The sequence below is a fragment of the Juglans microcarpa x Juglans regia genome, chromosome 4D, assembly GCF_004785595.1.
Source record: "Juglans microcarpa x Juglans regia isolate MS1-56 chromosome 4D, Jm3101_v1.0, whole genome shotgun sequence".
NCBI lineage: Eukaryota > Viridiplantae > Streptophyta > Magnoliopsida > Fagales > Juglandaceae > Juglans > Juglans microcarpa x Juglans regia.
Genome location: NC_054600.1, coordinates 29,864,465 through 29,877,277, shown reverse-complemented (window position 1 = coordinate 29,877,277; position 12,813 = coordinate 29,864,465). Strand labels below are relative to the sequence as shown.

General features: G+C 35.6%; 2 protein-coding genes and 1 long non-coding RNA gene across 3 annotated transcripts; 1 reads left to right on the top strand and 2 right to left on the bottom strand.

The window, feature by feature from the left end:
- The first annotated feature begins 537 nt into the window (after positions 1-537).
- LOC121259723 (LIM domain-containing protein WLIM1) lies at positions 538-2,732 on the top strand. The gene is made up of 5 exons (XM_041161444.1): positions 538-908; positions 1,637-1,733; positions 1,829-1,872; positions 1,971-2,060; positions 2,201-2,732. The coding sequence occupies exons 1-5, from the start codon at positions 774-776 to the stop codon at positions 2,426-2,428; spliced, it is 594 nt and encodes a 197-aa protein (XP_041017378.1). The 5' UTR covers positions 538-773; the 3' UTR covers positions 2,429-2,732.
- A 313-nt stretch (positions 2,733-3,045) lies between these two features.
- LOC121259722 (F-box protein At3g12350) lies at positions 3,046-5,815 on the bottom strand. Its single transcript, XM_041161443.1, has 2 exons — positions 4,606-5,815; positions 3,046-3,652 (listed from the first exon to the last, which is right to left on the bottom strand). Exons 1-2 carry the CDS (start codon positions 5,530-5,532, stop codon positions 3,179-3,181), a joined length of 1,401 nt encoding a protein of 466 aa, XP_041017377.1. The 5' UTR covers positions 5,533-5,815; the 3' UTR covers positions 3,046-3,178.
- Positions 5,816-6,695: 880 nt separating this feature from the next.
- LOC121259097 lies at positions 6,696-7,759 on the bottom strand. Its single transcript, XR_005939510.1, has 3 exons — positions 7,723-7,759; positions 7,054-7,226; positions 6,696-6,850 (listed from the first exon to the last, which is right to left on the bottom strand). It is a non-coding gene; the product is annotated as an uncharacterized LOC121259097 (long non-coding RNA).
- Between the last annotated feature and the right edge of the window lie 5,054 nt (positions 7,760-12,813).

Sequence of the window (12,813 nt, the reverse complement as noted above, 5' to 3'; positions counted from 1 at the left end):
AAAAATATGTGATATTTTGATCAATATATCACATATTGTAATAAATAATCTTCAATCATCAAATGCCGCATCATGGGATGATGAGAATTAAGATGACGAGTAGAATTACTCTTTTGAGATATTTGTGACGATACTCTCCTCTCATAGAGAAATGATTTGTATATGCAAGCCCTTATAAAAAAGTGGACTTTACCTTAAAAAAATTTTAAAAAAAAATTATTTTTTATTAGTGGAATCTACTTTTTTTTACAAAAAATTTATATGAAACTTATCTATTTGAGATTTATATCTAGCATATTTTGCACTTACTAACGACAAACTCCCTCCCATTTTCAAATTTCACCCTAGATCCAAGACTTGATTGTTAGAAAATGAGGTCTTAAAGATACTGGACAGGATTAAAGATTTTTCGATAAATCCAACAAGATAATCGAACTATTTGTTTTCTTTATTATTTGCAACATTTAGAGGACAGGAAAAGGAGAAAAATATCTGCGAGGTAAGGGTAGTTAGGTGCTTTAAATTTGGACAAAAATGATTGCCAAAGTGCCACTAACTTTAATCGTCTAAAAAAGCCTGCTTTTTATGGTCTCCGCAATGCCCTGCAACTCACGTTTCTCTATCCTCTCCTCTTCTTATCCACCCCCACCCGTTGTTGTCCGTTATTAACTTATTCCCTCTTGACCAGAAACTCCAAAACTCTCTAAGAGAGCAAGAAATTAAAGAGAGCCCAATTCCGGCTGCACTTTGGCTAGTACAGGGAGTTGGAAAGCATGGCATTTGCAGGAACAACCCAGAAGTGCATGGCCTGTGACAAGACCGTCTATCTGGTTGATAAGTTAACTGCTGACAACCGAATCTACCACAAAGCCTGCTTCCGATGCCATCACTGCAAAGGAACTCTCAAGGTACACGTATATTTCATATTTGGGACCTTCATGTCTCTTAACAAAAGACGAGTTTTTATGCATATTATTGCTTTATTCAACGTCCATGTCACTGATCTATTGCTTGCTCAATACATATTTGTTGTTGATTGAGTAATTCCGACAGGACATGAGCTCAGGAAGCTAGCATGAAAGCCGTTTACAAATTTATATTTAAATACTTTGGTCCTTATGATGCTTTAACTGAAACTCTGCATCTCGATCTGGTCTTCTCTAAGTTATTTTTCCTTCATTTTCCGCGAAGAGCTTATGAAACTTGGATAGATCCGAATTGACTTGTTTCTATGGAAATCAAGCTGAAGAACAAGTTATTGCTTGTGAATGAGTTAATTAACTCATTATTCCTGCTTCCACAATTTCAAGTCTCTAAACAAAATTATTTCCTTCCAGCTATTGCCATTTCCATTTACCTCAAAGATTTGCAAGGATCCAAGAGTTGTGCTGATGACAACTTGATCTTCCAACTTCTATGATAGATCCGATGGCTCTAGTGGCTCTAGCAGACCATATTAGATTTATTTGTGGCTCATGAAACGAACCACATCCCAGGCTCCCACCATGAACTTGCTTTTGTTGGTCTGGAACGTCTCTATATTAAACCAATTACCCGAATCATAGCAAATGTATTTTATTGCATGCCTTGCACATTAGAACTTTGACAAGCTATTGATTTATGGATTCACTTGCAGCTCGGCAATTACAATTCCTTTGAAGGAGTACTATACTGCAGGCCACACTTTGACCAGCTCTTCAAAAGAACTGGCAGTCTTGAAAAAAGCTTTGAAGGTAACAAATAAATTTCAGCTACTCCTGCTTCCAGTATGTCTCGACTTTTCTCAGTTGCTCAAGCTGACTTCTTCCATTTCAACTCATGGTTCCAGGGACACCAAAAATTGTAAAACCAGAGAGACCTGCCGATGGTGAGGTAATTTCCCTGAATCTAGGTTCTACTTCTCGCCTATACATCATCATAAAGAGGTTCTAATGTCTACTGCTAATGTTGCTAACGAACTGCTTTGACAGAAACCTACCGCAAATAAGGTTTCGAGTATGTTTGGTGGAACCAGAGATAAATGCGTTGGCTGTAAAAATACTGTCTATCCAACTGAGAAGGTAAAAATTTCCAGGCTTTATAACATATTGCATTTATGCTTCGAAATTTCTCAAGCTGTAGGAAGGTCACACCAAAACATGACTCATGAACATCCTGCATAATTTTGGAGATGTCACAAATAATTTGATTTCTTTTTAAGGTTACGGTAAATGGCACTCCTTATCACAAGAGCTGTTTCAAATGCTCCCATGGAGGATGTGTAATCAGCCCATCTAACTACATTGCGCATGAGGGCCGGCTCTACTGCAAATATCACCATACCCAACTCATCAAGGAAAAAGGCAATCTAAGCCAGCTTGAGGGTGATCATGAGAAGGATGCAGCGAATGAGAAACTCAATGCCAGAGAAGTTGCTGCTGAGACATGATTTGCTTTACGTGTTATTCTGTGCTTTCCTTCCATATTTTTTACCTGCCCTCCTTGCTACTGCCATCCCCATTGGTGCACTAATTTTAGGTTTTATGCTTAGAGTACAGATGGGATTCTTTATGTTTGTTGTGGAGTGCGTGTCTCTTCAATTGTTGTTTCCCGGGTTTGTTGCAAGATGCTGGATGCCAAGACCTATTCGATTCTCAGTACGTATTAGAGTGACAAGTATTGGTGTTCTGTTATGAACTCGTGTTGTGATGGATTCTGAATACTTGTTGATGATCCCGAGCTTTTTTACTCTCTGCTTTCTGGATTTTCTTCTTACTTTGTTATTTCTCTTCTTGGTCATTTTCAGTGATGCATGTAAATTCTGTTTCGAAACACCCGTTATTTCTCCGATACAGAGTGCTCTTATAAATTTCCAAGATCAGAGTGCAACAAGGTTTAGTTAATGGTGTGTTAAAACTTGAGAAGGATCAGAAATCAATACACCCAGGTGCCAAGATTGATACTAGCCCCTCACGTTCTATTGCATTATTACTTCCATCGACTTTCCAGCGGTCTCAAACCAGCAGTCTCACAACCCTTAAAACTTGCACTACAAACACATGGAAAGAGAGGAATCAAGATAAATTATGCATTATCAAAGGAATTGATCCTAATCTTTCCAGAACAAATATGGTAGACAGTGCACAAATGGCATCAGCCACAAAACCGATCTGTACAAGAATGATCCCAAACTAGAAAGCTAATCAATACAGAGCTCCCTTGTATCAAGAATACAACCATTTTGGGCAATGCATTTCATGTCTATAATAAAATTATCCCGGAGAAAGCCAAACCCAAATGTACCATTATTGTAATGCCAAATCCTTCCCTCCACATGCCGAGGATTTGTAGTACTTCCCACCAAGTCTGGTATAACTAAATCATAACTTGAGTTGATATAAAGAATGTGAGACACCATCTCATTTTCTGCTGGAGCGAATTCCTCATCAATGTAATTTGTTGCTGCAGATGGTCGAACATGTATGCGAGTATCATACAAATCTACTTCCACTGGGGAAAATGGAGACTCAATAAATGTAGCATTTGATGTCCAAAATACAGGAGAATAACTTGAGAATCGTTCATACGAGTCTCCTACCCTTCGGCAAGCGATGCCCCCAATGTCATCATATACCACAAGATAGAAATCCAAGGTCATGTCATCACAAATTCCCTGCATGGGATTGCAGTGAGATGTCAAATAGGTCCTGGTGAAGATCTTACACGCATTGACCATTTTCCAAATACGATACCAAATAAGGAAAATGTGAGCAACATTGAAATAGGAAAAAGGGGGCGCCAGGTTTGGGGGGGGGGGGGGGGGGGGGGGGGGGGGGATTTGGGAATCAATTTCCTGAACCACAACAGTCCATACACCTGATTTCTTCAACTAAATGTGTTTCTTAGCTAGACCTGGTCTACTTTTCATTAGCTTATTATCAGACATTGGCACTTTTGTGTAGTTTATAACATTTGTAGGTGACAAACAAAATCAACATATAAGCTGATCCACAATGGTTGTCTTTAAAATCTGGCCCATCAAATGAACCACAAAATGGAATAACAAAGGGATTACTTAGTCAATGATCAGTATAATGGCTTCTGAAAATAGAGGCACTGTTCCTTCATCCAGAAGTAAGAGACACGCGGATAGGAACAGCTTGGTGACAGAATCAAGATACACATTCCCTCATGCTTTCATATTTCAAAATGCCAGCTAGTGCTCAGTTTCATTTGATCATCACTCTCATGCGGTTTGATGGGTGGTTTCCAGGCACCCCACATATTCCTTCATGTTACTCTTTTCTAAAAATAGAGCCTAAAGAAAACCTCTTGAGTCAATAGTATAACTATTATATTTGCAGTTGTCCAATCCATTTATATATAAGAAGATTGAAACATGTACGTGCAGGTACTGGACCCAAAAGTATTCAAAGAACATCTATTTCAACACTCATTCTGCACTCTAGTTTAAACTGCACTACCACAAGACTTACCAATTTGATCAACAAAACTGTTCCATCAGGCAAATGGCATCAAATGCTCTAAAGGATGCTAAACTTCGAGCTTATTGTATGATATCTTAAAGTTAAAAGCATTAAAAGAATAGGAAGCGTCGAACAATACCTTCCACAGGCCCTGCAAAGGCCGTGACGGCGTGGGCGAGCAATTAACAATCTTGACGAAATGCTCAGGGTCCCATTTCCTCCTCCTCCCCTGCCTTTCCTTGTTGTCCCTCTTCCTCTGCCTCCTCTTATCCCCACTACCGGGACTAGTCCGGTTCGCGAAATACTGATAAATCTCCGACATCAACCGGTCTGGTAAGCTCCCGGGGGACCCACTCTCCGCTCCAATCACATCCTCAATATCCTCGTCCCCGACCAGGTTCGTCGAGCTCGAACTTCTCCTAAACCCGTTTTTTCTATGCTCCTGAGAGTTCGAATGCGCAAAGCTCAGATCTTCGTCTACAACAAAATGGGTCTTCCCCATGAAACTAACGTTGACCGGGACCAAATCGTTAGCTAAGAAATCCAATTCGTTCACGAAATTGTCCGATAAGTCAGCCCGACCATCGGGATCGATAAAATTCAGTATCTGGCCCTCAGGCGAGAGGCTCATCCACAAAAACGGCGACTTTATGACTTGATAGGTGCCGTTTTTCGAAGGGGAAACCCTCGAACCAGTGAGGAACGACGGGCCCCACTCGAAGAAAATCAACGGCGGCGACGAGATGACAATGGTGCCTGGACCGCTCCGGCGCCAGAAACCGATGAGGTTCTCCCATTCGTCAAGGGTCTTGTAGAGAAGCCTGTAGGCGATCTTCCCGTTGCCCCATCTCTTGATTTGGGTCTCGGAGCCCCACCTCCGGTCGCACATGGTAAACCAGAGCTTGGCGTCGTTTCGACAGAGTAAGACGAACCGCTTCGAGGTGCAGGCGAAGGTAGCGATCTCGGAGGGAGTCAGGAACGAGAGAATGCAGAGCTGGACATCCTCGGGGATATCGTTGAACGAAATTGAACTACCACCGGTTTCGTCGATAGTAGGATTCGCCATTTCTTTGTGGGACTAGGAAAGATTTGTCAGGAAAGTTGAGTTTTTTTCCCGAGAAATATAGAAAATTACTGTGCAGGGGCAAGATAGAGAGAGGTTATATAGGCAGCTCCGCAGCGGTGTGGGGGTAAGGAAGAGTGCTGTGGAAACAAGATTCTTGGAGAGGTGGGAATTATTCCTCGAATCTGACTGTCGTGGGAAGGTAGAAATGGACACCGGAGCCGTAGAAGCATCAGTCAAACGTGCTGCCTTGGGATTGTTTGCTGGTAGGCAAAAATACCGTGGTAACGGTGTACTAGCTTTTTTCACAAATTAGAATTTTGTCGTTTAAGAGCATCGATTAGTAAAGCTAAATGACCTTTTTTTTTTTATTATTATAAATGTGAGATAAATTTAATTTTTAATTATTATATTCACATGAATCTTAGAATAATTATTATTATTTATAATAATAAAATAATATAAGATAAATTTAACTTTACTTATTCACATCAAATCTCTACATTGAATTATTCATTTATTCATCGTATGATAATGAATAATTTATAATTAAAAACTCTTTAATTTTTTTATATTTTACCATTCAGCCTATATAAGGGGTGCTACTTCCCCCCGCTCCGCTGGAGCTCCCCCCAGTGTTTTTGGGATTAGTTTTTTTTTTCTTTTGTATTTTGTTAACACATTTAAATATATTTTAAAAAATAAAAAAATTCACAATATTATTAAAAAATACTTACTTAATCATTAAGTAAAAAATAAAAAATAAATAAATAAACTCACAACGGTAGAAACAAATGGTAAGAGTAGTATTTTGATATTTTCCATTATATATTAATTAGTAATCATATTCTAATTAAATTATGGATTAAAAATTTATATTTTTTCAATTGCCATTTAATGCTAATAACATAAACGTCTAATGTTAATAGATCATGCAATTTAGTTGGTGGATTTTGTTTCCTCCATAGTGCAGAATCAAAAGAACTACTACGAGGAATTATGTTCCCTTTTAAAATCCTCCACAAAAACAGAGTTATTTTTTGGGTTTCAGATAAGAAAACCAGTAGCAAAAGTAAACATAAGATCATTACTTTCAGGGTCTCTGCCCAGCTCACTGTGCTGTTGTATTCCTTTGTTTAGGTGCTGTAAACTGCCTTCCCTTGTGCCATCTTTTCTGGGCTTCTTACAAATTTACTGAAAAAACACAAACAAGTTGCCAAGCAAGTCCTGGAATTTGCATTGGTCCATGAAGAGGCAGCAATTGAGCAACTTTAGAACACCAATCCAAGAGTATATCTGGTTAGCAAGAGCACTCTGAAATCTCCAACCCCAACATGCATATAAACAATGTAAAACGAACTAATCGAAAGACTAAGTTGCAGTTTCAAAACAGTTTCAAAGCCATTCAAATATATTCACAAAGGAAAGTCAGAAGATCTATTAAAAGGAAGACAAATTGATCAAGGTAAATTAAAAAAGTAGATTATGAAAAAAAAAAGGAAAGAAGATTTACTCCCCCCACACCTGCTTTTACAAAATCTGTGTATTTATATTGAGGTTCTCCTTTGGCACCTTCTTCTGTTACAGGTGTATACATAAAAACCAAACTTGAATCAATGTCATCTAGACAAGCGATACTCATCAACCTCTGCTCCAGTAATTACCACGGGCTGCTGTTCCATTTTCTCCTTAACCAACTGAAAAATGTGTATTATTTTGTCACGACAATTTATATATACACGCATCATACAATCATAAATGAAAATCAGTAAATTTTTTCCACAAGAGCCCAACAGCTTCCTCCCGACACACAAAGACCCTTCAGTGTTTTATCCAATTGGAGGTAACCTTTTTCATAAGTAAACCGCATTTTATCAAATGAACCAGTACATTGCTAAATATACTCCTTCCCCGTTCTAAAGGATAATAAACAGATGGCAATCCCCTTAAACAATGAGCTTTAGAATAATAATAATAATAATAATACGCACAAATTAGTGAATAATAATTGCAATTTCTCATTTGAATAGTCAGGTCTTCAAGCTTGCCAATTTTATATTGAACTTGAAGACATCATCTTTGGAACAAAACAAAGGCACCCGCTGAAAAGGGCAACATCAATCAACACAACTGAACAAAATTCAACCATTCTACACAGAAGCTAAGATTAAAAAGAAGAAGAAGGTCCAATACCTGCAATTGCTGCTCTCAGACTGAATCCTGCGAAGAAAATAGAAAATGAAACCCGACGGGAGAAAGAGGGAGTTGGGGAAGAAACAGAAACAAGCAGATCGGCTAGAGAAAGATGGGGTTTTGGTTGTTGCCGACGAGAGTTGGAGTGCAGTGTTGCGGTGGTGCAGGGGTGCGGTGGCTTTGTTTCCGAAGAGGTTGGAGTGGTGGTGCGGTGGTGAGACCTTCAGCACTTCTCTCTGGACGAAGAACGACGAAATAGCAGTGAAGGGTTTCTGGTTTTTTGCGTGGGAACGAAGGGGAGCAGTTGATGTTGAGTAGAGAGAGAAAGAGTGCAGCTACTATGCCGGACTACTCTTACCGCTAACATACTGTTTAGAGATTTTTTTTTATTATTATTTTTAATATATTTAAATATTTTTAAAAAATAAAAAAAAACATTAATATACTTAAAATCATTTCTTTAATTATTAATTAAAAGAAAAAAAAATTTTGACAAGTGGTCAAATGGAGCGGTCAAAGTGACGAGGTATATTAGTTTTATTCAAAGAAAAATAATTGATAAAATATATGTTTTATGTAGCTACTGTAGACAGCAAATTTGAAAATGCTTTTGGTGTTTTTATAGATATTTTTAGTTAATCTATGATGATATTTTAGAGTCTAATAGTTAAATGTGGAATATTTGGGATAGTAAAAGAAGAGAATGTTTATAAATAATAATGAAAAATTAATAATAAAATATTGAATGGTAGTAAAAAATAGGTGAAAAGTAATAATAATGTAAAAAATAGTAATGAGAATGTTTGAGAGTAATTGAGGTATTCTTATTAGCCAAACTAGACCGCATTTGACTAATCCATTGAGAATGCTCTAAAATGGTAGAGAAGATTAACTCCATTTCGATTGAAAAGTGATCTTAACTCATCTCATCTCATCTCATCATTACAACTTTTTAAAATTTTCACACAAAATATAATAAACAATTCAATTTTTTCAATTCATAAAATAATATTATTATTAAAATAATATTATAACAAAATTTTATTCAATTTATCTAAAACTATTGATGTCGTGTTTCGCAGTCCGAACAATTCCACAAAGCCCAAGCTTCTTGGTGCCTGCAACTAAGAAGAAAGAGAGGCTCCCGTGGCTTTTGAGGTCACTTTGATGCCTAAGTCAGTGGATAGTTCTCTGGTGAAGAAGAAGGAAATATAGAACAAGATTGAATTGTTATGCAGATTGAGTCGAGAGTCTCCCATAAGAGGGTTCTCCCTTATTTATACTTGATTCGGACTCTTTTGTTGAGGGAGATCGTGGCGTGTCAGACGTCAGGCCTGCCACCACTCATTTTCTGTTGCTTCAGTGGGTGTCAGTCCGCGGCCTAGCGAGAGATCGTGTCATGCCAGTCGTCATACATATGTCTGACCGCTACTTCCCTGCCATGCCAGTAAATGTCAGATCACAGGCGAGCCGTCCTTAGCTCGTAGGACGTGTCGTTGCACGCTGGATGCTCTGACAATGACCTGGGTCGGCTCATGCCTTAGGTCCTTGACTCTAGAATCGGGTGCATGCCATTATAGTGCTCGTTTGGCCTGGTGATTGGGCTGGTTAATTCGTTGACCCCCGAAGCGTTCCCCCGGATCCTCCTAAACCTTGAGTCGACAGGCCAATCCTTATTGGGTCTGCGCTCACTTCTCAATCTTCTCTCCCCGGGCTCCCAACTTCCTCCATTAGACGGATAATTTCGTATCTTGGATCTTTCTGCAAGGCGTTGCGCGCTCGGTCTTTGATTATGTGGCCCAGAGTCTTTAGCTCCCATCTTCCGACCTGGGTTTCGTGGTTGGGCTTTCCTAGGCTCGGGTCCGTCTGAGATGAGCCTCCCCTAACAAAAATTATCATATATCATCTCATCTCAATTCACTATCCAAACGACACCTTTTTATGATTTTATTTTAGATGAAAAATTTCTTTATAAAATGGAAATTGCACGATTTTATAATAAAAATGGCATCTATTTAAAACAGAGTTATGGATAGATGACACGGTTTTAAAAAGTAAAATCATACTTAATCCTATGAGTTTATTCTTTTAAAATTATTGTTTGGATATTTTTTTAATGATTAAAAATTTGATTATTAGTGAAGTGATGTATTTTTTATTTTTAAAAAATATTTGAAAGAAAAAGAAAAAAAATGCAATCGATAAGTTTGAGAAAGTAAACTCATGGAATTGAGTAGGGGCACATTTTTAAAAACTTTTGAACTATATGTTTTTAAAATAATGATATTTTTATGATTTTATTTTAAGATGATAAACACTTTTAGGATTTTTTTTAAATGTTTTTATTTAAAATAAAATTATTATCTTTACCATTACACTTAGTTTATTGCTAAAAAACTTAGTAAATGTTAAAACTCAACCCATAACTTTAGGCAATTTAACTCGAAATGAAACAATTACTAAACTTGCCATAAATGAAACAATATCTTCTGTCAGTGTTTGTGTCGTTTGCGAACATTTTGGGGTAAGTTTTCCGGTTTTTGGTAGCCTTCAAAATTGACTCAAAACATCCATGGTATGTCTAACTCCAAATCATTCTTTTGATTTTTTGTTATCTCTAGCACTAAAATTACTTTTAAAACACTTGTCTTACTTTCTATCTCATAATGAAAAATATTAGGTTTCTTGAAAGAGTTATTCTATTTTTAAATTTGAAAGAGTTATTCTTAAAAGATAATATTTGATTTGTAAGATGACAATTTTAAAATTTATTTTTTAAATAATTATTACATATAAGTCTACACACTGAATTGATAATAAAAAATTTATTCTTATTATTATTTTTGGTTGGAAAATGCTTTCTTACTCTTGTCATGAACAGCTTACTTTTGTATTTTAAAGGCATAGTTTATTTTGTGACTTTTCAAAAACGATAGAAGAGTAGAACTCATGACCAACACAAGAGCCAACTTGTAGGATTAATTTAAAGCCAAAGGAGTTTATTACTTTTTTTTTTTTTAATAGGATATGCCACATGTCGAAGAATGACCCTCCCAGATTATTGAAAAATAAAACTCTTATTTATGGTGAAAGAATACCAAGATTACATGTTATTCCAACAAATCACAAATTACTATAACTACTAATCAACTCTCAAATAAGGTAGCCCACTTTTATCCAACCTGATCCAACCTCTAAACTGCAACGGCAACTATTGCACATTATTCCAACCATTACTTGAACGTGCAACTCTCAAAGATTAATCTCGTTTTCTTTTAGAACCATTCTATACATCAGTCTACCGCCGCAGTACACCCACATGATATATATTTTTTTTTTAACCGCAGTACACGATATGCTGCGGTTATAGGCTGATATTTATATTTTTACTTTCTTTTATATTCTCGAGACGCGGTAGATACAAATTAATTATCGCATGGTTTTTCGTTAAATTTTTTACTGTTCATAGCTTTTATCGCCACAATACCATTAATAAAAATAAATTATGTTTGCAATCTCAATGTGCGTAAATCTCGACCATTTATTCTAAAAATAGTAAATTTTTTTTTTTTTTAAACGAGTGAAACTTACATCCCTTAAAATTGTATCTAACATTCCTCGCAAATAAAAATAAGTTTTGATTACTATATTCTAATCATATTATTGTTATTTATGACTTAACATTCACGTTTACATTGATGAAACTTTCACGTGGTCTTTGTATTGAATATACAGATGGAGTTGTATTATTAAGAGAGGAAATACTAGACGTGTCATGTTAAAATTTAAAAAAATTATTTATTCATACTGATAAATTTTGTCTGTTCATGATATATCAATATGTTTTCATGACATCTAATTCCAATTTATTAGGACCACAAATCAAATGACTTATCTCGAGAAGTAAGAACATATACAAGTAAATTTAACGGGTGGTGTACTGATACTGGGGCGAGCTTTATAATCTGAACAGTCTGAAATTTTGAATTTTGCATCCATATTCTTGTAAGAGAACTGCAACATTGGAGGGCTGTAATCGAGTCGAATCAAGTCAGTCTTTGACTCGCTGAGCTCGATTTGACTCAAAATACTTAAACCTGAGTTTGAGATTTTTTTTTTTTTATTCTTTATTCGAGCTTGACTCGATAAGCTAAACTTTCGACATGAGCTTAAGCTCATCCCATAAATGAGTTCGAATCGAACCGAACTCGAGCTCAAATTATTTATTTTTTGAATAATAATTAATAAATTAAATAAATAAAAATAAAAGATTTAATATTAAATTTATATAATTAATAAGTAGAACCTCAATTAAATTATAAAATTTTAAAAAATTTACAAATAAATTAATACCTAACTAGTTGATATTTATCTAAAATAATAATATATTGTATGTCTACATATATTATTAACACATACACTTAATATAATAGCATTTATCTATTTTATATATGGTTCTCACATACTAGTATATGATTAAATTTTATCGACTAATTATTATATAGATTATAAAATATATCTATGAAGTATATTCACTATTTAAACATTTGATTACATAGTATATATTTAATTATAAAAGTGGTATGCTTATATTATTAGTTAATACATATATATGTATATATACATAAGTGTATGTATATATTTATCAATATATTAATGAGTTTTAATCGAATCGAGCTAACAAGTCCACTCGAGCATAAACGAGCTTGCCTTAATGAATTTTAATTGACTCGAGTCGAGTTTTGTGGGATATGTGTCATTTACAAATCGAGCAGGTATCTACTTTCACGAACGAGGTTTTTTTTTTTTTTTTTTTTTTTTTTTTCACGAGTCGAGTTTGATTCAAATTTAACTGAGTGGACTATTGAACAGAATGATTCACTTATAGCTCTATATAACATCCACAAAAAAATTACAAAAAAATAATCTTATAAATTGATATGATTTCATCCGATCCGTTAGATTTACTTTATAATAAAAGTAAATTTACAATCTGATAAATCATATCAAATCATGTCAATTTATGAGAAATTATTTTTATATAATTATTTTATGGCTAAAATATTTCCCTTCTTGAAATATTGGGAGAAT

Bases quoted from the DNA above. Each gene is read 5' to 3' on its own strand.
- LOC121259723 (XM_041161444.1), top strand. From the start codon at position 774: ATGGCATTTGCAGGAACAACCCAGAAGTGCATGGCCTGTGACAAGACC. The intron at 909-1,636 runs GTACACGTATAT...ATTCACTTGCAG, and splicing joins ACTGCAAAGGAACTCTCAAG to CTCGGCAATTACAATTCCTT. The intron at 2,061-2,200 runs GTAAAAATTTCC...TTTCTTTTTAAG, and splicing joins CTGTCTATCCAACTGAGAAG to GTTACGGTAAATGGCACTCC.
- LOC121259722 (XM_041161443.1), bottom strand. From the start codon at position 5,532: ATGGCGAATCCTACTATCGACGAAACCGGTGGTAGTTCAATTTCGTTC. The intron at 3,653-4,605 runs GTATTGTTCGAC...AATCCCATGCAG, and splicing joins CTTTGCAGGGCCTGTGGAAG to GGAATTTGTGATGACATGAC.